General features: G+C 44.5%; 1 protein-coding gene across 2 annotated transcripts in view; it reads left to right on the forward strand.

The window, feature by feature from the left end:
• The window catches only part of LOC115130454 (MAGUK p55 subfamily member 7-like), a 246,094-nt gene that overhangs the window by 122,270 nt on the left and 98,762 nt on the right, over window positions 1–25,062 (forward strand). For both annotated transcript variants that reach the window (XM_029661620.2, XM_029661619.2), the window contains 3 exons: window positions 3,196–3,273; window positions 11,962–12,042; window positions 21,790–21,921. In XM_029661620.2, the coding sequence (XP_029517480.1) occupies window positions 3,196–3,273; window positions 11,962–12,042; window positions 21,790–21,921 (291 nt within the window). The remainder of the gene's footprint in view (window positions 1–3,195; window positions 3,274–11,961; window positions 12,043–21,789; window positions 21,922–25,062) is intronic.

Consider the following 25,062-nt stretch of genomic DNA (forward strand, 5'->3'; position numbering starts at 1 on the left):
CATTGTAGCCTGTTTTCTGAAGCGCCTCTCCCTGTAAAAGTACACATTCATCCCTGTAAGCCCCTCACTTCAGGGACCTCCGCTCTGCTCTGAGCATCTAGGCAGCGTTTTGCGGGTGAGTGACTCCACCGCTCTTTTAAAAGAGGAAATTCTGTATTTGTCATCCTGCTCCGTCCTCTCCTCACTGCAGTCAGAATCCTTGCCTTTGATTCCTGCCTGTGGCTGTGCATTCTCCTGCCTCTAGCCCTTTGAATACATCCCCAATGGCCTATTCCCTATGTGATGCACTACTTTTGACCAGAGCCCTATGGGCCCTGGTCGAAAGTAGTGCACTAGCCTATATAGGGGAAATTTGGGAGGTATAGGGTGCCATTTGGGAGTCATCCCTAGCCTCTAGTTCTACTCTGGGTTTAGCTTAGCCCCTGACCTGATGTTGCCTGGCTGTTACACACTACCTCTGTGTTACAGACCTGAGGTTTTTCCACCGCCACACACACACACACACACACACACACAGACTTTCTGCCTGCCAGGAGCACTAGCAGTGTATCGCTGGGGGCCTGAAGAATGCAGCTATGATATGTAAAGCAGCTCGTAATGACTTTAAAATACGTGACGGCGCTGGCTCTGACCTGGGCCCGATCGGCAGGCGGACAGATGCATTCCTGTCCTCTGCTCCACTCACGGACCGAGGCGCCGTTTGGATGCGGTCCTGTAGTTGTAAATAAAAAGCATTGCCATTGGATCTCACATTTTAGCAGCGAAATTCCACAGTAACGAAGCAACAGACCGGTTCCTGGTAACTCGGAGTCGGTGGAACTAGCTAAGCAGATGTGATTCTCATTCTGGAATGCTGGAAGGCACAAGACAGTGACATTCTTTCACCTTGTTTTTCAGAGCGATAGATGGATGTGCAGCAGGACAGATGAAGTAACTAGAGCTTCTCCTGTGCCCTTTTATGGGCTGTGGGGTAAAGATCATGAACCCTGTAGGCTGAAGAGATTAGGATACTGTAGAACAGCACCTAGTCCTCCGTCTGCAATGTGATTCATACTGGCTATCAGTATCCTACATAAGAGCACAGTTATATCTTAAATCAGAAAGTGTGTCAAACCTGTGTAATGTTGATCTTTAAATCCATGCCTTCAGATTTGTTTGATTCTCTGGGCTATCAAGCCTCTGTCTGCCGTAGAGGCATCCCTGTCCCAAGCCTTAGTCTGATTGTGTGTCCCAAATGGCACCCTATTCCCTATATAGTGCACTACTACTGACGAGAACCCTATGGGCCTGGTCGAAAGTAGTTCACTATATAGGGCAAGGATGGGCAACTTTGATGGGGGTGGGTGCCACAAAAAAGCTTAATGTATCATGAGGGGCAGCAGTTACTTGTGGGTCTGTTGATTGCCTTTTTCATTTATTAGGCAATTTTCTCTTGAATCATACAGTAGGTCTTTTTAGAAGAAACTCATGGCCAAAAGGAAACAGATATACTGTAAAATTAATACTATTCATGTTTAGTTTTTTTTGTAATTCAAGTATAAATTTCCAAAGTTACGATAGATTGCCATAGATTTTCTGTTAATTACCAAAATTACTGAAGATTCCAGTAACTTTGGTAAACTACTGGTAGCTTTGCAACCTGACCTGTGCACTTCTCCTCATCATAGATTACATCCTTTTCAATATATGAAGAGTTCTTCTAGTTTAGCTATGTTGCAACCTAATTCCCTTCTATAAAAAACTCCATAGTCGATCTGCAATGCTCTGCAGGTAACCTAGCGGTTAAGAGTGGTTTGAATCCCGCGCCGACAAGGTGAAAAATCTGTCTGTGCACTTGAGCAAGGCACTCAACCCTAATTGCTCCTGTAAGTTGCTCTGAATAAGAGCGACTGCTAAATGACTAAAATGACAAACACCATGATGTTTTGTTCAAATAAAATCCCCCACATTTTTTACCCTGGTCGGTGACAGAAATGAAAAAAAGCTAGGGAGAAAGAGAAACAGATGTTTTAATAACACAGCAACTGTAGTTGTTAACAACGTGTCAGAAAACAAACTCTCTCATCCTCATCTCATTATTCTCCTCCTCCTAGTGAGGGATTCTCTGGTTGTGGTTTGTCAGTGCTCCATGTCTGCAGAGAGATAGAAGGAGGAGGCAAGCGAGGGGGAGAGAAAGAACGAGAGAGCGAGAGACAGAGAGCGTGAGTGCCGTGCTACGTAGGCCCATCAGGCTTCATGATCTCCAAGCCAGGTTTCTTCTGTCACTGTCACCCAAGCCAGAGGGCTTACTCCCCCAGCCTCGTCGTGCTGGAATGTCGGTTGGCTGCAGGGACATCCAGGAATAATCGAGGATCCATGGCCTGGGCCCAGCTGTCACTCAACCCTTGGCCCAGCTCCACACCCTCTTCCTGGGATAGAGGGATGGAGCGAGAAGCAGTAGGGGAGTGGTTCTCCCTCTCCGATAATTGATTGGCTCTGACAACATCTTGTGTTGTCGTCGCATTCTTCGACAGCAGGTCGTACATCACACATGACAGCTGGGTTGATGTCACTGACAGATCTGATCAAATCAGCCTCTCTCTCCCTCTGTTCCTCTCGCTCCTCTCTATTCCTATCTCTCTCTCTCTAACTAACTCTCTCTCTCTCTCTCTCTCTCCACCTCTCTCTCTCTCCCCCTCTTCATATTTGGCTCTTTCTCTCTGTGATGATAGCAGTGAGAGATGTGTGTTAGTCTGTGTAAAGTGTTAAAACATGTTTTTTTCCACCCAGTTTACTTTCCTGTCCTAGGACTAACACTGGGTTCTGATGTTGCAGTGCTGATATTGATAATGAAGTATGTTGTGAAGCTGTTGAAATGTTTAGTAATCCATACCCACTAGAGCAAATCCAGTGGGTGGATGAGAAGGGGATTGATTGTACATTTGGAGAATGAACTGAACAGTACTAAAGCAGTCTGATGTGCTCCGGTAGCCCTCTGATAGTGTGTTTCTAGTTTGTGTGTTTCTAGTGTGAGTGTGTGTGTTGTGTGTGTGTGTGCGCAGACACCAGCTACCTCAACTGGGACCCTAGCCTGCCCTCTGCCCTGTGTGTGTTTGCTTAGCCCAGCCTCCCCGCTGACCCTCCAACCCCTCTCTCACCACCACGATCGATCTTTTCTTTCTCTCAATCTCTCCTTTGTTTCTGTCTCTCCTTCAGATCCACGAGAGGCTGCAGCACTATGAGCATCGTAGTCCTGCCCCCGTCATGGACAGCGCAGGGTCCCTAGCCACTGACGTAAGTAGCTAACTGCTCCTTGCCCCTGTTTACACACACACAGACCCTATCACTGCTCCCCCGCTGAGTCGCCTGCTGGGAATCAGATCTGGTTTCACTGTTGTACTTTCTCCTCCCCGTGAACTCTGACCTCGCTCCATGTAGCTACCAGGCTCTTCTCATTCTCAGAACCAAATGACTCGCCTGTTCCAATAACACTGCACCCTTAGATCCTACTCCTCCCTCAACCCCCTCCTCCACCATTCCCTCCTATACATCCAGCTCCCATGGCCCCAGGGAGAGAGTGATCATTGTCAGAAGGGCAAAAGGAAGAAGGGAGAGAGTGAGATATGGCAGAAATGGAAGATGGATGAGAACGACAGGGCAGAGGACAGGAGACGAAACGACAGATGAAAGAGGAGAAATGAGTCGTGGAGCATAAATACAGGTTACAAGAGAGAGAGAGAGAGAGAGAGAGAGAGAGAGAGGGGAGGCGTCACACCATCACCTGTGGCACGCGGCCCCTCAATTTATTAACCTGTCGTCCTGTCCGCAAAACTCCACTGCTGGCTCCACTGTGTGTGTGTGTGTGTGTGTGTGTGTGTGTGTGTGTGTGGACGTGCGTGCTCCACTGTGCGTGCACTTGCGTGTGTGCGAAGACAGAGTGCAAACATGGCTGCCAGTAATGTTTTTTTTCCCTTTTGTATGGCCGTTAGTACCTCTGCTCCGATCATCACAACGCTGAAAACCACGCTCATTGTTAACTACACACACACACCTGTATAAACCACTGATCCAGTCTGGCTTAGTACTGTAAGTGGAGGAGGAGGAGGGACAGCGATGGTTTAACGGTGTGGTTTTGTTTAAATCCCCTGTTCTGTTTATTGTAATCAAAGTGCTATGGAGTATTCCTATCCTTCTAAAGAGCACACAGACATACAGTACCAGTCAAAAGTTTGGACACACCTACTCATTCAAAGATTTTTCTTTATTTTACTATTTTCTACATTGTAGAATAATAGTGAAGACATCAAAACTATGAAATAACACATATGGAATAATGTAGTAACCAACAAGTAACCAATATATTTTAATTTAGATTCTAAAAAGAAGCCACTCTTTTCCTTGGTGACAGCTTTGCACACTCTTGGCATTCTCTCAACCTTCTTCACCTGGAATGCTTTTCCAACAGTCTTGAAGGAGTTCCCACATATGCTGAACACTTGCTTTTCCTTCACTCTGCGGTCCAACTCATCCAAACCATCTCAATTGGGTTGAGGTCGCTGATTGTGGAGGCAAGGTCATCTGATGCAGCCCTCCGTCACTCTCATTCTTGGTAAAATAGCCCTTACACCGCCTGGAGGTGTGTTGGGTCATTGTCCTGTTGAAAAAGATATGTTAGTCCCACTAAGCGCAAACTAGATGGGATGGCGTATCGCTGCAGAATGCTGAGGTAGCCATGCTGGTTAAGTGTGCCTTGAATTCTAAATAAATCACAGACAGTCTCACCAGCAAAGCACCCACACACCATCACACCTCGTCCTCCATGCTTCACGGTGGGAACCACACATGCAGAGATCATTGGTTCACCTATTCTGCGTCTCACAAAGACACGGCAGTTCGAAACAAAAATCTCAAAATTGGACTCATCAGACCAAAGGACAGATTTCCATTGGTGTAATGTCCATTGCTCGTGTTTCTTGACCCAAGCAAGTCTCTTCTTCTTATTGGTGTCCTTTAGTAGTGGTTTCTTTGCAGAAATTCGAACATGATTGCCTGATTCACGCAGTATCCTCTGAACAGTTGATGTTGAGATGTGTCTGTACTTGAACTCTATGTTGCAATTATTTGGCCCTCAAGGCTGAACTCTAATGAACTTAAGGCTGAACTCTAATTTACATTTAATTTAAGATTTACTCTATCCAGAGCTCTCATCTTTAAGATTTACTCTTAATGAACTTATCCTTTGCAGCAGAGGTAACTCTGGGTCTTCCTTTCCTGTGGCGGTCCTCATGAGAGCCAGTTTCATCATAGTGCTTGATGGTTGCTGCAAATGCACTGGAAGAAACTTTCAAAGTTCTTGAAATGTTCCGTATTGACTGACCTTCATGTCTTAAAGTAATGATGGACTGTCGTTTCTCTTTGCTTATTTGAGTTGTTCTTGCCATATCCTCTTTTGGGCAGGTGGGACGGTAGGCTTTACTGCAAAAGCATAGCATTTGATTTTCTGAGGACAGCGCCCCGCATACTTCCTGCATTAACATAAATTCATAACCTGAACAGGTGTCACAAAACTCAGAAATAGCGATAAAATAAATCACTTACCTTTGAAGATCTTCATCTTTTTGCAATCCAAAGGGTCCCAGTTACACAATGAATGTTCGTTTTGTTTGATAAAGTCCTTCTTTATATCCCAAAAATGTCAGTTTATATGGCACGTTTGATTCAGAAATCCACCTGTTCCAACTCGCCCAACATACCTACAAAGGAATCTAAAAAGTTACCTGTAAACTTCGTCCAAACAATTCAAACAACGTTTCTAATCCAGCCTCAGGTACCCTAATAGGTAAATAATCAATCAAATTTAAGACGGAATATACGGTATTCAATACCGGAGAAAAAGAACGAGGAGCACACACTCATTCACCTGCGCCAAAAGACTTCTTCTGAGGGATACTTCGAAAGAATACATTTTTCAAAAAATAAGCATGAAACAATTTCTAAAGACTGTTGACATCTAGTGGAAGCCATAGGAACTGCAATCTGGGTCCTAATTATTAGACTTTCCCATAAAAAAGCATTGAAAAGTCCTGGATGGATTGTCCTTGGGGTTTCGCCTGCCAAATCAGTCCTGTTATACCCACAGACAATATTTTAATAGTTTAGTCACGGTAAATACGCTTTTTCAAGCTCTGATGCTGCTGATTGTCATTTGTAGCCTACCAGACATGTTAACTGCCTGGTACTCAGCACTCTATTGTCCCTCTAATCACTCTGACATCAATGCAAATGTGATCGAAAATCAAATCAAACACTTCATAAGAGCTCATGTTGCATAACATTTCTCTATGCTTGAGATAACAGAGTTATGGTCTCTTAAAAAGAGGAGGATCACATCAGCTTTCTATAGACTAAGGCCTACTATATTTATTTCTCAACTTTCCTAATATTAAGCACATTACTTACCTTTACAAAGGGGGATAGCCTACCTGGCTGGCATGGAAATGAACCACGGGAAAAGCATCCTCCATTGGCTATTTAAGTGCATAGATTACATATTTTTTCCCCTGCCCCTGTTCTGAGACAGGTGCATGATAATGGTCCAGTCTAAATCAAAACTAATTTCACACATATATGATCTACTATATGTAAAGACAACATTAAATTAAGAACAGTATTAGCCTATCACCTGTGAATGATACAGTATATTGACACTTGTAAACGATGCCCAGCTTGTTTGCAGTAAGGAAAGAAACAGCTCTTGCCTTTTTTTGGCAACTTTTTCAAATCATAGTCACACACCTCATGTCCATAGACCTATATGTTTTGATAAGGTTTGTATCAAAACTAAAATGGCCAAATAACTTCTTAAAGTTAAGCACATTCATTCGCTTTATAACTGGTGTACAGCCTAACCGCAGTAAGGCTATAAACGTGAATGTTCCAAAATGCAATCAATTAGCGGAGGGGAAAAAACATTCTCAAAAGTCACCGCAAATGCGATTATGCATGTAATGCTTTATTATAAAGGTGCATTTTTATGGTGAAAATGATCTTCCCCAAACATGCCACCTATGTCAAATCAAACTTTATTTGTCACATGCGCCGAATACAACAAGTGTAGACTTTACCGTGAAATGCTTACTTACAAGATAATAACCAACAGTGCAGTTCAAGAAGATGTGAGTTTCAAGTTTGGGGAAGAACATTTTCCTGACTGCTGCCTTGAGATGTTGCTTCAATATATCCACATAATTTTCCTCCCTCATGATGCCATCTATTTTGTGAAGTGCACCAGCCCATCCTGCAGCAAAGCATCCCCACAACATGATGCTGCCACCCCCGTACTTCACTGTTGGGATGGTGTTCTTCGGCTTGCAAGCTTCCCCCTTTTTCCTCCAAACATAACGATGGTCATTATGGCCAAACAGTTCTATTTTTGTTTCATCACACCAGAGGACATTTCTCCAGAAAGTACGATATTTGTCCCCATGTGCAGTTGCAAACCGTAGTCTGGGTTTTTATTGCTGTTTTGGAGCTGTGGCTTCTTCCTTGAAGAGTAGCCTTTCAGGTTATGTCGATATTGGACTCATTTTACTGTGGATATAGATACTTTTGTACCTGTTTCCTCCAGCATCTTCACAAGGTCCTTTGCTGTTGTTCTGGGATGGATTTGCACTTTTAGCACCAAAGTACGTTCATCTCTAGGAGACAGAACGCTTCTTCTTCCTGAGCGGCATGATGGCTGTGTGGTCCCATGGTGTTTATACTTGTGTACTGTTGTTTGTACAGATGAATGTGGTACCTTCAAGCCTTTGGAAATTGCCCCCATGGATGAACCAGACTTATGGAGGTCTACTTTTTCTTCTGAGGTTTTTGCTGATTTCTTTTGATTTCCCGATGATGTCAAGCAAAGAGGCACTGAGTTTGAAGGTAGACCTGGAAATACATCCACAGGTACACCTCCAATTGACTCAAATGATGTCAATTAGCCTATCAGAAGCTTCTAAAGCCATGACACCATTTTCTAGAATTTTCCAAGCTGTTTAAAGGCACAGTCAACTTAGCGTATGTAATCTTCTGACCCACTGGAATTGTGATACAGTGAATTATAAGTGAAATAATCTGTCTGTAAACAATTGTTGGAAAAATTACTTGTGGCATGCACAAAGTAGATGTCCTAACCGACTTGCCAAAACTGTAGTTTGTTCACAAGAAATGTGTGGGGTGGTTACAAAACAAGTTTTAATCACTCCAACCTAAGTGTATGTAAACTGAGTTCAACTGTATATTTTCCTCAGATTACACATAATTTGAAATCAAATACAATTCAGATAAACGCCCATTTATATTAGGTGAAATACCACAGTGTGCCATCGCAGCAGCGATATGTGTGACCTGTTGCTATACAAAAAGGGCAACCAGTGGAGCACAAACACCATTGTAAACACAATCATATTTATTTGTATTTATTTTTCTCCCTCTTACCACTGTACATAGCCAATAATATAACATTTGAAATCTCTATTATTTTGAAACTCTTGTGTGTGTAATGTTTACTGTTCAATTCTGATTGTTTATTTCACTTGCTTTGGCAATGTAAATGAATGTTTCCCATGCCAATAAAGCCCCTTTGAATTGAACTCAATTAAGAGAGAGAGTGCAGGACAACTTTGTTTCTCTTTCCTTCTCCCTCTCTCCCTCCCTCCCTAGGTCGTGGCAAGCGTCCATCTCAGTATTTCTTTATGGGACACAACTATCAGCCCCCCCGTAAATTTGTCAAATTACAGCTTTTTAAATTTACGCTTCCTTGTAAATTCTGTGAGAAACCTCACGCAGGGATTATTAGATATCGTGATAAAAGCCAGAGATGTTTTATCAACGTGTCTAGGAGTGCCCGAGCAGACGACGGCGGTGCAAAACGATTCCAAGCACTTGTGTGTGTTTTTAAGAAGTAACCTTTTTCAACCGCGTCGTTGCTCGGAGCTCGAAATGGAACCTAATGAAGTTGTTGTGCAGAGTGTATGTATTTGACCTGCTATACTAGAGGAGCGCTTGGTTAAATTCATTTTGGGTTTGGATTTCGGTAATGGAGGTTTAATTGATTGCCTAACATAAAATGACACTTCAACCCCTGTCTGCCCGATTGTACTGTCTAGAGCAGTCTCAGCAGGTGACGGCTGTAGCCACAGACCCACAAGTCCAGACGTCTAGTGTGTGTGTGTATGTGTGTTAGCTGGCTCAGCAGGTGACAACTGCAGCCATATACTCACCAAATGAGAGGCTGTCATTCCCCAGACTGGCCACCAAGTGGGCCCAGAGAGCATTTCACTCGCTCTCACTCTCTCTCGCTCTCTCTCTCTCTCTCTCTCTCACTCTCTCTCTCACTCTCTCTCTCACTCTCTCGCTCTCTCTCTCTCTCTCACTCTCTCTATCGCTCTCTCTCTCTCTCTCTCTCTCTCTCTCTCTCTCTCTCACTCTCTCTCTCGCTCTCTCTCTCTCTCTCGCTCTCTCTATTCTTTTCTATTAAATTAAATTAAAGGGCTTTATTGGCATGGGAAACACATGTTAACATTGCCAAAGCAGATAATAAACAAAAGTAGATAATAAACAAAAGTGAAATAAACAATGCAAATTTACAGTAACATTACCCCCCCCACACACACACACACACACAGGTCATAGGCAGCCACTGACTGCCACTCCACAGTCACAGTGCTAGAGATGTACAAGTGATGAGGTCAGGTAGCTTATTTGTCTCACCTTAATTATCTTTGTCTCAAAGTGTTTAAGACACAGAGGTGAACGCATACTGACAAATATTGTCATTGTATGAAATTGTGAAACTGTCATTAGGTAGACAAACCTGACATATTTGAAGCTGTAGTATACCAGCATTGCATTCAATTCTTACATTTCATAATCTCATCCAGCACTAAGCTCTTTCCGACGGCACTGTCCAAGAGACGTATCATGACGAAGAGACAGAACCATGCTTTTGCACAAGTAAGATATTCTCCTAACCAGATAATGTTGTGGAAACCTCTGGTGTCACATTAAATCCTTAAAGGACAACCATTAATTGAACAAGATTTGTGTGTCAGTTATAGCAGGTTTTTATTTGCGTTTGAAATAACGTAATCGGTTCTCAGGGATGCGGGAACTGTAAACTCAGTGCTCCACATCAGGCCTCTCTAAATACACCCCAGTGTGGGCCCACCGGCTATGGAGTTACAAATGAAGCACTCTCAGCCACAATCCACAAAGTAGCCCATCATGTTTTTTTCTTCCTCTCACACAGACAGATGAAGAGAGAGAGAGAATGGAAAGTGTGATTCTAGAGTAGAAACATCAAGGTAGTGTATAGTATGTTGTCAAACATGCCTCATCTTTACTCCCTAGTGAGTTATGAGCTAAACTTTTTAATAAAACAATAAAAGGGCCTGGAAATGTATGGTTGGTTCTCTCTCTATCTCGTTCTCTCTTTCAGGTCAAATTCATTTTCAATGTAAGGGCTTTATTGGCATGGGATAGATATGTTTACATTGCCAAAGCAAGTGAAACAGATAATATACAAAAGTGAAATGAACAATTAAAGAAATAACAGTAAATATTATACTCACAAAAGAATAAAGACATTTCAAATGTCATATGTGCAAATAGTTAAAGTACAAAATGGAAAATAAATAAACATAAATATGGGTTGTATTTACAATGGTGTTTGTTCTTCACTGGTTGCCCTTTTCTTGTGGCAACAGGTCACACATCTCACTGTTGTGATTCCACACTGTGGTATTTCACACAGTAGATATGGGAGTTTATCAAAATTGGATTTGTTTTCAAATTCTTTGTGGGTCTGTCTAATCTGAGTGAAATATGTGTCTCTAATATGATCATACATTTGACAGGAGGTTAGGAAGTGCAGCTCAGTCTCCACCTCAGTTTGTGGGCAGTGTGCACATAGCCTGTCTTCTCTTGAGAGCCAGGTCTGCCTACGGCAGCCTTTCTCAATAGCAAGGCTATGCTCACCGAGTCTGTACATAGTCAAACTTTTCCTTAATTTTGAGTCAGTCACAGTGGTCAGGTATTCTGCCACTGTGTATTCTCTGTTTAGGGTCAAATAGCATTCTAGTTTGCTCAGTTTTTTTGTTAATTCTTTCCAATGTGTCATGTACTTATCTTTTTGTTTTCTCATGATTTGGTTGGTTCTAATTGTATTGCTGTCGCGGGGCTTTGTGGGGTCCCTTTGTGTTTGTGAACAGAGCCCCAGGACCAGCTTTCTTAGGGGACTCTTCTCCAGGTACATCTCTCTCTAGGTGATGGCTTTATTATGGAAGGTTGTATTTCATTGTATTTCTGTTCAAAATTTTGTATCAAGACTGCCCAAATGTGACTAATTTGTTTATTAATAACTTTTCATGTTCAAAACTGTGCACTCTCCTCAAAAATAGCATGGTATTCTTTCACTGTAAAAGCTACTGTAAACTGGACAGTGCATTTAGATTAACAAGAATTTAAGCTTTCTGCGAATATCAGAATGTCTATGTCCTGGGAAATGTTCTTGTTACTAAGAACCGTTCAGGAAGTCCAGGATCCAGTTGCAGAGGGAGGTGTTATCTAGGCCTGGGCCTGGGCCTGGACCCCTGGCTATGGCTGGAGTAGAGAGAATTAAGGTGCTGCCTGGTGTCCCTCAGCATACAATGGACAGACAATCCCTGTCTCTAGATCATGGCTGGGGCGTCTTTTTGTTTGTGTGTGTGTTAACCTGGCCCTGTTAGTCAGCTGTATGAATGTCTGAGTTGACTAAATTAATGCTAACACTCTCTCTCTCTCGTTCTTTCTCTCTCTCTCTCTCTCTCTCTCTGTCTCTTTCTCTGTCTCTCTCTCTCTCTGTCTCTCTCTCTGTCTCTCTCTCTCTCTCTCTCTCTCTCTCTCTCTCTCTCTCTCTCTCTCTCTCTCTTTCTCCCTGTCTATATTCGTATCTCTCAGCTGTCTGAGGAACTGCAGGTTAAAGGTGGCAGTGGAGGAATCGGAGAGCTGCTAAAACTACTGGCTAAACCCCACGTCAAGGTAACAGACACACACTCACACACCAACTCTCTCTGTCTCTCTCTCTCTTGTGCGCTCTCTCTTGCTCTCTCTCTCTCTATACCTCACTTATCAGCTCACCACAGAACATAGGCTCTTTTCCTCCTTCCCTTACACACTCCCTATTTATTCCATCTTTCTACATGGTACTCAGTCAATCTTGTATTAGTGCATTATTTCATTATTCCATCTCCCTCCCTCCAACAATGACATCATCTCCTAGTTTTACTATAGTCTCTTTCATTTGGGATGCAGCCGTAGGTTCTGTGTCCTCTGTGATACATCAATCCACTGTTCATCCACAGGTCAGCCAGACAGATATGATGTCACACAAACGGATGTAGCACTTCTTGAAACTTTTTAAAGCTTCTTTCTCTCTCTCTCCTTTTAACAATTCTCTGGCTGCCTTCTCTCTCTCTTGTTAGACATAAATCTAAATCTCATTGGTTGAGTGTGTGTTTGTGTGATGGAGATAGGGAGGTTTGGATTGCTGAATCAGTCCAGCCGTCTCAGTCAGACAGACAGAACGCTGTGTACAGTAGGGCAGAAAGACAATGGTTACAAGATGAATGGAGTCAGATGGACCCCCTCACAGGAAACAAATGGAGATAAGGGGAATCCATCATGTGTGTGAATCCATCATAACTGCGGTCTGTAACTCAAATGGCACCCTATTCCCTATATAGTGCACTACTTATGCCCAAGACTACAGTGCCTTCGGAAAGTATTGACTTTTTACACATTTTGTTACGTTAGTCTTATTCCAAAATTGATTAAATATAAACATTTCTACATACAATACCCCATAATGACAAAACGAAAACAGGTTTTTAAAAATGTATTTAAATGTATAAAAAAATAAAAAACACATACCTTATTTACATAAGTATTCAGACCCTTTGCTAAGAGACTCAACAGGTCCATCCTGTTCATCCTTAGGTCCATCCTGTTTCCATTGATCATCCTCGAGATGTTTCTACAACTTGATTGGAGTACACCTGTGTTCAAATTAATTGATTGTACATGCTTTGGAAAGGCACACACCTGTCTATGTAAGGTCCCACAGTTGACAGTGCATGTCAGAGCAAAAACCAAGCCTTGAGGTCGAAGGATTTATCCGTAGAGCTCCGAGACAGGATTGTGCCAAGGCACAGATCTGGGGAAGGGTACCAAAACATTTCTGCAGCATTGAAGGACCCCAAGAACAAAGTGGCCTCCATCATTCTTAAATGGAAGAAGTTTGGAACCACCAAGACTATTCCTAGAGCTGGCCTCCCGGCCCAACTGAGCAATCGGCAGAGAATGGCCTTGGTCAGGGAGGTGAACAAGAACCCGATGGTCACTCTGACAGAGCTCTAGAGTTCCTCTGTGGAGATGGGAGAACCTTCCAGAAGGACAATCATCTCTGCAGCACTCCACCAATCAGACTTTTGTGTGCCCCCCCAACCCCTCTTTTACACTGTTGCTACTCCCTGTTTATCTTATACGCATAATCACTTTAACTATACATTCATGTACATACTACCTCAACCAGTGCTCCCGTACATTGGCTAACCGGGCTAACAATCTGCATTGTGTCCCACCACCCGCCAACCCCTCTTTTTATGCTACTGCTACTCTCTGTTCATCATATATGCACAGTCACTTTAACCATACCTACATGTACATACTGCCTCAAAAAGCCTGACTAACCGGTGTCTGTAAATAGCCTTGCTACTGTTATTTTCAAATGTCTTTTTACTGTTGTTTTATTTCTTTACTTACCCACACACAGACACATACCTTTTTTTCACATTATTGGTTAGAGCCTGTAAGTAAGCATTTCACTGTTGTGTTCGGCACACGTGACAAATGTGTATTTGATTTACTTTGATTTGATTTGATACGGTAGAGTGGCTAGACGGAAGCCACTCCTCAGTAAAAGGCACATGACAGCCGGCTTGAAGTTTGCCAAAAGGCACCTAAAGACTCTCAGACTATGAGAAACAATGCAGGAGTGGCTTCAGGACAAGTCTCTGAATGTCCTTGAGTGGCCCAGCCAGAGCATGGACTTGAACCCAATCAAACATCTCTGGAGAGACCTGAAAATAGCTGTGCAGCAACGCTCCCCATCCAACCTAATAGAGCTTGAGAGGATATGCAGAGAAGAATGGGAGAAACTCCCCAAATACAGGTGTGCCAATATTGTAGCGTCATACCCAAGAAGACTCGAGGCTGCCAAAGGTGCTTCAACAAAGTACTGAGCAAGTGATCTGAATACTTATGTAAATGTGATTTTTCAGTTTATTTTATTTGATTATTTTTGGCAAATTTAAAAATATATACACTGCTCAAAAAATAATGGGAACACTTAAACAACACAATGTAACTCCAAGTCAATCACACTTCTGTGAAATCAAACTGTCCACTTAGGAAGCAACACTGATTGACAATAAATTTCACATGCTGTTGTGCAAATGGAATTGACAACAGGTTGAAATTATAGGCAATTAGCAAGACACCCCCAATAAAGGAGTGGTTTTGCAGGTGGTGACCACAGACCACTTCTCAGTTCCTATGCTTCCTGGCTGATGTTTTGGTCACTTTTGAATGCTGGCGGTGCTTTCACTCTAGTGGTAGCATGAGACGGAGTCTACAACTCACACAAGTGGCTCAGGTAGTGCAGCTCATCCAGGATGGCACATCAATGCGAGCTGTGGCCAGAAGGTTTGCTGTGTCTGTTAGCGTAGAGTCCAGAGCATGGAGGCTCTACCAGGATACAGGCCAGTACATCAGGAGACGTGGAGGAGGCCGTAGGAGGGCAACAACCCAGCAGCAGGACTGCTACCTACGCCTTTGTGTAAGGAGGAGCAGGCGGAGCCCTGCAAAATGACCTCCAGCAGGCCACAAATGTGCATGTGTCTGCTCAAACGGTCAGAAACAGACTCCATGAGGGTGGTATGAGGGCCCGAAGTCCACAGGTGGGGGTTGTGCTTACAGCCCAACACCGTGCAGGATGTTTGGCATTTGCCAGAGAACACCAAGATTGGCAAATTCGCCACTGGCGCCCTGTGCTCTTCACAGATGAAAGCAGGTTCACACTGAGCACGTGACAGAGTCTGGAGACGCCGTGGAGAACATTCTGCTGCCTGCAACATCCTCCAGCATGACCGGTTTGGAGGGGGGTCAGTCATGGTGTGGGGTGACATTTCTTTGTGGGGCCGCTAAGCCATGTGCTCGCCAGAGGTAGCCTGACTGCCATTAGGTACAGAGATGAGATCCTCAGACCCCTTGTGAGACCATATGCTGGTGCGGTTGGCCCTGGGTTCCTCCTAATGCAAGACAATGCTAGACCTCATGTGGCTGGAGTGTGTCAGCAGTTCCTGCAAGAGGAAGGCATTGATGCTATGGACTGGCCCGCACGTTCCACAGACCTGAATCCAATTGAGCACATCTGGGACATCATGTCTCGCTCCATCCACCAACGCCACGTTGCACCACAGACTGTCCAGGAGTTGGATGTCCAGGATGCTTTAGTGCAGGTCTGGGAGGAGATCCCTCAGGAGACCATCTACCACCTCATCAGGAGCATGCCCAGGCATTGTAGGGAGGTCATACAGGCACGTGGAGGCCACACACACTACTGAGCTTCATTTTGACTTGTTTTAAGGACATTACATAAAAGTTGGATCAGCCTGTATTGTGGTTTTCCACTTTAATTTTGAGTTTGACTCCAAATCCAGACCTCCATGGGTTGATAAATTTGATTTCCAATGATCATTTTTGTGTGCTTTTGTTGTCAGCACATTCAACTAGTATTTAATAAGAATATTTCATTCATTCAGATCTAGAATGTATTATTTTAGTGTTCCCTTTATTTTGTTGAGCAGTGTATATTGGGTATTGTGTGTAGATTGATGAGGGGAAAAAATATTTATTCAGTTTTAGAATAAGGTTGTAACATAACAAAATGTGGAAAAAGTAAAGGAGTCTGAATACTTTCCGAAAGCACTGTATATAGGGAATATGGTGTCATTTTGGATACAGCCTCTCCTTCGTATCCATCAACTCCAAAGGGAGGTGCCCACGTATCCCTACAACCCTTCACCCCGATGGCTAGTTCAAGACACTGGTGTGCCACGGAGCGTCTCGCAGCACGCCTCCAATTATTGTATTTTGACACAGAGGTTATTGGCAGGGCCAACGTCGATCCATCACAAGGGGTTTCTCTCCTGGGCCAAACTCGTCGGGCCCTAGGGTGAAAGATGGAGAGATGGGAGAGAGAGCGGTCAAAGCATTACACACATACACTTACAAACACTGCCTCCGCCGCTGGGCCTGCTTGGTAGGGGCCACTCCTCTGCTGGCCTAAAGGGGCGACAGGTTGAAATGTTCACAACTGCCCTAGCGTATACACACGCACTCACACCCACTCCCCCCACATACCCATTCCCCCCCCCCCTCCCTCCTCTCTGGCTGGCTGTTGCCTGTATGGTTTGGGCCTGCTACCCGGCTTCTCTGATAGTTTTACTGTTCCCTGGGTAAACCGTCACACCGACAGTCTTCTAGCTCCAAGCAGCAGAAGCACTCGGTCACGATAGATTAACCTCAGCAGAAGCTAGGCCAGCTCAGCGCTGGGGAATGGTGTCAGGGGGAACAATTTGACTGTAACACACTCACATGCTGAGGTTTGGAAGCTGTCTCTTCTGAGTGGCTGCAACGGATGGTTCTCTGTGGGTTTTAAGCCCCCCTCTCCCTCACTCTCTCTCTCCTGATGGCTGGATAGGGATCTGACCGTTCTGCCGTGGCACCCGATACCTACCCAGCTCTATGTAAATCGCAGAGTCTGTGTGTAAAACACAAGCAGATGCCTGGGCTCTGAATGGTGTCTCTGTGCGATAGTAACAGTATCACTCTCCATTATAAAATGATCCATTCCTGGGGTGGGACATAAATCACAGCTTTTTTAAAGCACCCCCCCTCTCACGCATTCACGCACACACACAGACACACACACACACACACACACACACACACACACACACACACACACACACACTTCCCCCTCTTTTCTCCCTTTTTATGATTCTTCACACATGAGAAAACAACTCCTGCCCATATTAGCCGCCTCAGAAACGCTAATATTGACAATGATGAAAGTGCTAATTTTGACGGCCGTCTGTTTCCGATGGGGGGAACTGTGTGTTCTGTTCTATTGGGGTGGGGGGGAAGGGTTTCGGGTGTTCGCTGGCAGTGGGTCGGGGTGTCTCTGCCTACCGCATCGCTGGGCTGGGGCTCTCAGAAGTAGAAGGCTGTGTCTCAATTGGCACCCTACTCCTTATAAAGTACACTACTATGGGCACCCTATGGGCTCTTGTCAAAATCAGTGCACTATGTGGGGAATATGGTGCTATTTGGAATGCAAAATAAGTGAACGCAGTAGAACGGAGCACAGCGGGGCTCTGGAACAGTCAGTAAAGTGCCAGTCTTGCACTGTCTGCCTGCAGGTTGAAAAATGACTCTGCGAATGACAAGCCCAGCTTAATGAGTGCTAGATGCCAGGAATCCATAGGAGGTTTGTTTGGACAGGCTCAGTGATCTGTTTTTATAGGATCCCTATTATGTATAATGAACACAAACACGGCTCTTAACGTACGGGTCCTAAAAACAGGGTGGACCCAGCCGAACCCAACCCAGCCCGTGATGCCGGGGTGCATCCCAAATGGCACCCTATTCCCTACATAGTGTAGTACTGGGCTCTGGTCAAAAGTAGTGCACTATATAGGGAATAGGGTGCCATTTGTGAAACAGCCTCGGTCTCTCCCTAACCCAATCTATATCGGCGGCCCAACTCCTGCTACAGCTGAATGGTTCAGTTCCAACAAGGATATCAGCTCTACATTAAATTGGGAGACACACACAGAACACTGGCTTTGAGTCATAACAGGACCTGCTCCCTGTCGTTGACCCAGAGGAATGCTTCCATACGGTGGCAGCCAGTGTGTGTGTGTGTGTGTGTGTGTGTGTGTGTGTGTGTGTGTGTGTGTGCTTGTGTGTGTCTGGTGTGTGTGTGCAAGTGTGTCAGCAGCCACCACAAGCAAGGGGTCTGCCTCTGCCATGTGCTACCTATTAGCCTGGTGCTGTTGTTGCTAGTCTGTGGTTGTGATGGGGAGTTTTTACAAGGCATTACCGGCCAGGCTGTTACGAGCTGTAAGGGGAAAGGAGGGCTGCTGGAATGAGTGTCAACTAGGCCCTGATGGAGGAAGTGGTGGGCATTGATGAGAGGATACTCAGTGTTCAGGATATTAGTTGTGATGGATATCAGGAACTAACTGTGGTCTCCAGGCTTCCTAATGTTAGAGAACTGGGAGTATGGTAACGCAAGACTAATAGGGGTGTAGAGGTAGGAGCAAAACACACGTGTGCGCACACACACACACTCACACACATAGACACAAGGCTGTGAGAAGGAGAGGGTAGGAGGGGAGAGCTGTGAGTCCTGAGGTGAGCTGGGTTGGGTTAAGGAAGTTATAGAAGCTGTTGAAACAGGAATAAGCTGTGATTGGCACATAGTAACAGGCCTTGGTGTTGTTGACGAACCAGATCAGGTGTTATGAGTGACAGCGACACCTCACCAGGGAGGTGGGGGACACTGCGTGTGTCCGTCCGTCCGTCTGTCTATCCTCGGAGTGAAAACCCCTCTCCACTCCTCTCTCCGGTGTCACATCGGCACAGGGCAGCAGTGTTTCGTCGGCGGTGTTGTTTTCGGAAAACTCTGGAAACTCGATACAACACCACATTAAACGTTTTCTCTAACCTCCTAAAAAGAGGAGAGGAGAAGAAACAAAGAAAAAAACGGCAAAGGAGATTTGGCCTCAGCAAATTGAGAAAGAGAGAGAGCGTTCCTCTGAAAATATTTGTTCTGTAATATTTTAATCAGCTCTGAATGGAGCACGGTCTGGTGCAGGCTGCTTTAAAAAAACATGTATTTTACCTTTATTTAACTAGGCAAGTCAAGAACAAATTCTTATTTTCAATGACGTCCTAGGAACAGTGGGTTAACTGCCTCGTTCAGGGGGGCAGAACAACAGATTTTTACCTTGTCAGCTCGGGGAATCGATCTTGCAACCTTTCGGTTACAAGTCCCATGCTTTAACCACTCTAACCACTAGGCTACCTGCCACACTGGCTAGTATAATGTCTGTTATTATACTGTTCTAGAGTTGTGTGAAGATAAGTTATCTTTACTATTATTACATTATTTGTCCTCACATAAGGAAATGTGTTTCCACTGCTCCCAGGAACCATATACAAACATGATGACAAAAGATAGTTAGTGCCACACAGTTAAAGCCAGTGTCCATTAGGGTTGGCCTAAGGGTGACTAGACGAAGGCGGTGTGTCTGCTGCAGGTGGAGTCCCAGTGGAGCTTTGGGTACAGCACACCAGTTGTCTCTCCTTCTTCTTCCTCCTTCTCCTCCACTCCTCTCATCTGGTCTTCTTTAGGAACATCTTGGAACGCTGTAGTGCATCATGCTCCCATGTCATAAAACAGACTGCTCTTCTCCTTCTCCTTCTCTCCTCCTCTCTATCCTTCCTCTCTCATCCTCCTCTTTCTGGTACGTGATTAGACTATGTTTTTTATTTCATGGAAAAAACAGTTTGTTTCCAGCAGCATTCGGAGACGACACGGAGCCGTTAAATTGTTTGAAAAATGAATGCGATCATTCTCGTCTGTGTCGTCTCGTTTTTCCCCCTCTCTGCTGCTGCTCGTGAGAGTGTGAAATATGTGAGGCAGCTGAGAACTTCATTACTTTGCTCATCGCTGAACATCAGCTAGCTAGCGCTCCCATGGGACCGTCCCGACACACACTCACTCTCTGGAAATACAAAAACCGTTACCAGAGGAGGGTAATTCATTTCTCCGTCCACCTCGACATCCCCCATGATTCATAGCGTCTCAGCGTGGCGTTAACCTCCTTTTATTCAGGAAGATCTATGAGTCCAACGATCAGCCTTAATAGCAATTAACACTTGTAGCTAGTATAATGGGACCTTAACGAAATCAAATCCATCAACAGGTACTTGAGGCAGGGTGCATACATTTTCACACTGGTCCCCCGTGGGTATCAAACACACAACCCTGGTGTTGAAAGCACCACACTCTACCCACTGAGCCACATGGGACACTGTTTCTCTCTGCCGTTTCTCTCCCTCTAGTTGAAAGGATCTCAGCATGTTTGTAGTATGGGTTTGTACTAGAGGTCGACCGATTAATCGGAATGGCCGATTAATTGGGGCCGATTTCAAGTTTCCATAACAATCAGAAATTGGTATTTTTGGGGACCGATTTGGACGATTATTTGTTTGTTACACCTTTATTTAATCTTTATTTAACTAGGCAAGTCTGTTAAGAACACATTCTTTTTTTCAATGACGGCCTGGGAACGGTGGGTTAACTGCCTCGTTCAGGGGCAAAACAACAGATTTTCACCTTGTCAGCTCGGGGGATCCAATCTTGCAACCTTACAGTTAACTAGTCCAACGCAATAAGAGAGAGAGAGATCTGCCTCTCTCTCGTTGCACTCCACAAGGAGACTGCCTGTTACGCGAATGCAGTAAGCCAAGGCAAGTTGCTAGCTAGCATTAAACTTATCTTATAAAACAATCAATCATAATCACTAGTTAACTACACATGGTTGATGATATTACTAGATATTATCTAGCGTGTCCTACATTGCATATAATCTGACTGAGCATACAAGCATACAAGTATCTAAGTATCTAACTGAGCGGTGGTAGGCAGAAGCAGGGGCGTAAACATTCATTCAAACAGAACTTTCTTTGCGTTTTGCCAGCAGCTCTTTGTTGTGCGCCAAGCATTGCGCTGTTTATGACTTCAAGCCTATCAACTCCCGAGATGAGGCTGGTGTAACCGTAGTGAAATGGCTAGCTAGTTCGCCCGCGCTAATAGCGTTTCAAACTTCACTCGCTCTGAGCCTTGAAGTGGTTGTTTCCCTTGCTCTGCATGGGTAACGCTGCTTTGAGGGTGGCTGTTGTCGTTGTGTTCCTGGTTCGAGCCCAGGGAGGAGTGAGGAGAGGGACGGAAGTTATACTGTTACACTGGCAATACTAAAGTGCCTATAAGAACATCAAATAGTCAGAGGTTAATTAAATAAATATGGTATAGAGGGAAATAGTCCTATAATTCCTATAATAACTACAACCTAAAACTTATTACTTGGGAATATTGAAGACTCATGTTAAAAGGAACCACCAGCTTTCATATGTTCTCATGTTCTGAGCAAGGAACTTAAACGTTAGCTTACCTTACATGGCACATATTGCACTTTTACTTTCTTCTCCAACACTTTGTTTTTGCATTACTTAAACCAAATTAAACATGTTTCATTATTTATTTGAGGCTAAATAGATTTTATTTATGTATTATTTTAAGTTTAAAAAAGTGTTCATTCAGTATTGTTGTAATTGTCATTATTACAAATAAAAAAAATAAGAATCGGCCGATTAATCGGCATCGAATTTTTTGGTCTTCCAATAATCGGTATCGGCGTTGAAAAATCATAATCGGTCGACCTCTAGTTTGTACTGTTGTATAGGGATCTAGTCTTTGAATGGTGAATTTGAACCCCTCTCTTTCCTCTCCACTTGCCTCCTCTTTCACACTCCTTTCACCCCCCCTGCCCACTTTCCTATCCTCTTTCATCCCCCTTTTCTTCTCCTCCGTAGAGTCTTCTGTCCGTCCATGACACGGTAGCCCAGAAGAGTTATGACCCCGATCTGCCTCCGTTGCCCGATGACATCGATGATGACGAGGAGTCAGTGAAGATCATACGACTGGTCAAGAACAAGGAGCCTCTCGTAAGTCATAGTCTTACAACACACACACATACAAACACAATGACGAGGCGTCAGTGAAGATCATACGGCTGGTAAAGAACAAGGAGCCTCTCGTAAGTCCCCCTCACAACACACACACACACACACACACACACAATGACGAGGAGTCAGTGAAGATCATACGGCTGGTCAAGAACAAGGAGCCTCTCGTAAGTCATAGTCTTACAACACACACACATACAAACACAATGACGAGGCGTCAGTGAAGATCATACGCCTGGTAAAGAACAAGGAGCCTCTCGTAAGTCCCCCTCACAACACACACACACACACACACACATACACACACAATGACGAGGAGTCAGTGAAGATCATACGGCTGGTCAAGAACAAGGAGCCTCTCATAAGACCCCCTCACAACAACAACAGGTTCCCTGTATTCTTCAATGTGAGATGGCGCTACTCTGTACCTGGAGTCTGGCGAACCATATGTGACAACTTTGTAACAGTCTGCCCATTAGCACTGTGCTAGTTCTCACATTGTTTTTGTGTAATGTTCTGTGAATCAGTCTGGCCAATGAACAGTATCTGTTTGGTTTCCTCCCTTGTGGTGCTCTCATCACGCTCCCAGCTCACCTCCATATAGCGATGTCTGACCCCAACAACAACATCAGTGGCAGCAGCATGAACTGCATCCCAAATGGCATCCTATTCTCTACATAGTGCACTACTTTTGACCAGAGACCTATCGGCTCTGGTTAAAAGTAGTGCAGTATAAATGGAATAGAGTGCCATTTGGGATGCAACCAATGTCTTGGCCTGGTTCCCTTTCTCACTCTCATCCTTTACATCCAGCTCCAGTTCCTCCTCTCCCCACTGAGAGACATACCACACATTCCCCTGGTCAGCCCTGCTCTGCTCTCTCTCACATACACACATGCTTCACACATATGCAGACATGTGACAAACACGCGCGCACACACACACAGTCTTGTACAGCTAACCTTGTGGGGACACAATTCAGTCCCATTCAAAATCCTATTTTCCCGAACCCCTAAACCTAACCCTAACCTGTACTCTTACCCTAATACAAAAACCTAACCTTAACCCTAACCCTTAACCTAACCCTAGCTCCTAACCTTAAACCGAATTCTAACACTAAGTCTAACCATAATCCTAAACCCCCTAGAATTAGCATTTTACCTTGTGGGGACGAACTACATGTCCCTAGTTTGTCAAATATTTGTTTATTTACTATTCTTGTGGGGACATGTCAACACATATATATATATATATACACACACACACACACACACACACACACTCTTTCCATCCATCCACCCCCCCCCCCCCCCCGCCACCATCACGGTCCTGACCTCAGTGTCCTGTCTGGCATGGCAGTTCTCTTCCTGTCCCACTCCCTCCGGGCTGGCGGTCTGTCACAGAGCTCTGTCATCAGAGTGCCACCCTTTGTTGTGTGTGGAGGCCATGGCCCTCTTTGATCTGGTGTGTGTGTGTGCTACAGTAACAGTAGTGTCCTGTCTTGGCTGGTCTTGCTTTATTTTGAGGTTCCATTGAGGTTTTCTCAGACCTTTATTTGGCTCTGTGCCTGCCCGCCGTCTCACCTCCCCTCTAACCGCACCTCGAGGAACAGAACACACCTACAGTAATTTTGGATTCCAGCCTTACTCTTGCATGTTCCAGTTCCCCCGGCTGGTCACTGTAATAAGTGGCTTTCAGTTCACTCAGTCAGTCCCTCTGGCTCTGGAATGTTCTCTAGCTCCTTATTGTTTTTGCTCTGCTATTGTTTTTTCCAGCCCACTACTACTACTACTAGGGCTGATGTAAGTAAGGTCACATCTCAGAAACCATAATGTGATTTACACACAGGCCCCAGTCAGGTTTAATTGTCAGGTTGCATTTTTCACTAGCCTCCTACATGTCAGCTTGTTTTTCTCTTCTGACTGTATTTGGATCCTTAGAGGTCAACTCTGAAACATGAATTTGGAATGTGTGATGATGTTGTTTTGGCAGGACAATAGTGTCAAAGGGTTTTATGTTGACGAAACACTGAAGTGTTATAAAATGTGTTATACTTACAGAGTGATTTAATGTCAAGGGGTCCAAGCCTATTGACCATTCAGAGTCTGTGGCTTATCTGTCCGTCCCTCAGCACAGTGTGGTTTCATCTCATGTTTGGGCTGCCCTCTCACTGCCTGAAGGACCCTTATTGTGCTCTAATTGAGGCTTGGCAGTGGTACAGGAGGAGGATTCCTGTGTTTGCTATCTGTCTGCAACTGAAAACAAAACAATACATTCCAATGGAGCCTCCAACCGACTTATGGCCACCCGCTGTCCGTCTTCCAGAAATGTCACGTCTGAACGTTTGATGGTGATGATTCTATTTGCATGCGGCGAGCTGGTGGCGACTCGGGCGGAGAGGGAAGGGCCTAGCACCTATGCTGATGAGAGAGCCAATTCAGGGCTCCTGCCCACTCCGTGGTCTGAGTCTGGTCTGGGCCATCTCAAAGAGCCACCGCCTTCATTTCCCAGTGTTCCTCTCTCTCTCTGTAATCACGCTCCTGCCAGAACTTCACACGGTAGCCCTTCCTCCTCTGGAGCAGCAGCACTGTGAGTGGACGGTGTGGGTTGGTTGACCACTGTTGTTCACTACTCTGGGTGACTCACTCACTGACTGTAGACTGGAGAGAGCACTGTGGCCATAGTCTGTCTGTAGTCTGCACGCCACAACCACAACCAGGGCTGGGTAACTTATAATAACCCATAGCTTTGCAATGAGGAAATAACTGTATTTACTTTGTAAGATATCCAATCCAAATATTACAATATCTATATGGCATCATCATTACTGTAGCTCCAACCCCAACTGATTTTTTCTTCTTCTTTCAGATAGACCTGTATTGAAATTAAATTAAATAACAGTAAACAATCATTCAGACATAAGGTTTGGGAAGAGGAGGATCCCACCTTCAGTGATTGTACCTTTCATCTCTTGGCTATGTCAGACAAGTAGGAGTGAAACCATTAAGGCAGTACTCTAGCCACACCGCCATTTTAGCATTTCTGCCAATAAAGGCCCCAAATTGTGTAGGGTCTTCATCTTGCACTGCACCAAATTGACTTGGATGTGTCTTTTCCCAT

Source organism: Oncorhynchus nerka, linkage group LG6 (assembly GCF_034236695.1).
Source record: "Oncorhynchus nerka isolate Pitt River linkage group LG6, Oner_Uvic_2.0, whole genome shotgun sequence".
In the NCBI taxonomy this organism is placed as follows: domain Eukaryota; kingdom Metazoa; phylum Chordata; class Actinopteri; order Salmoniformes; family Salmonidae; genus Oncorhynchus; species Oncorhynchus nerka.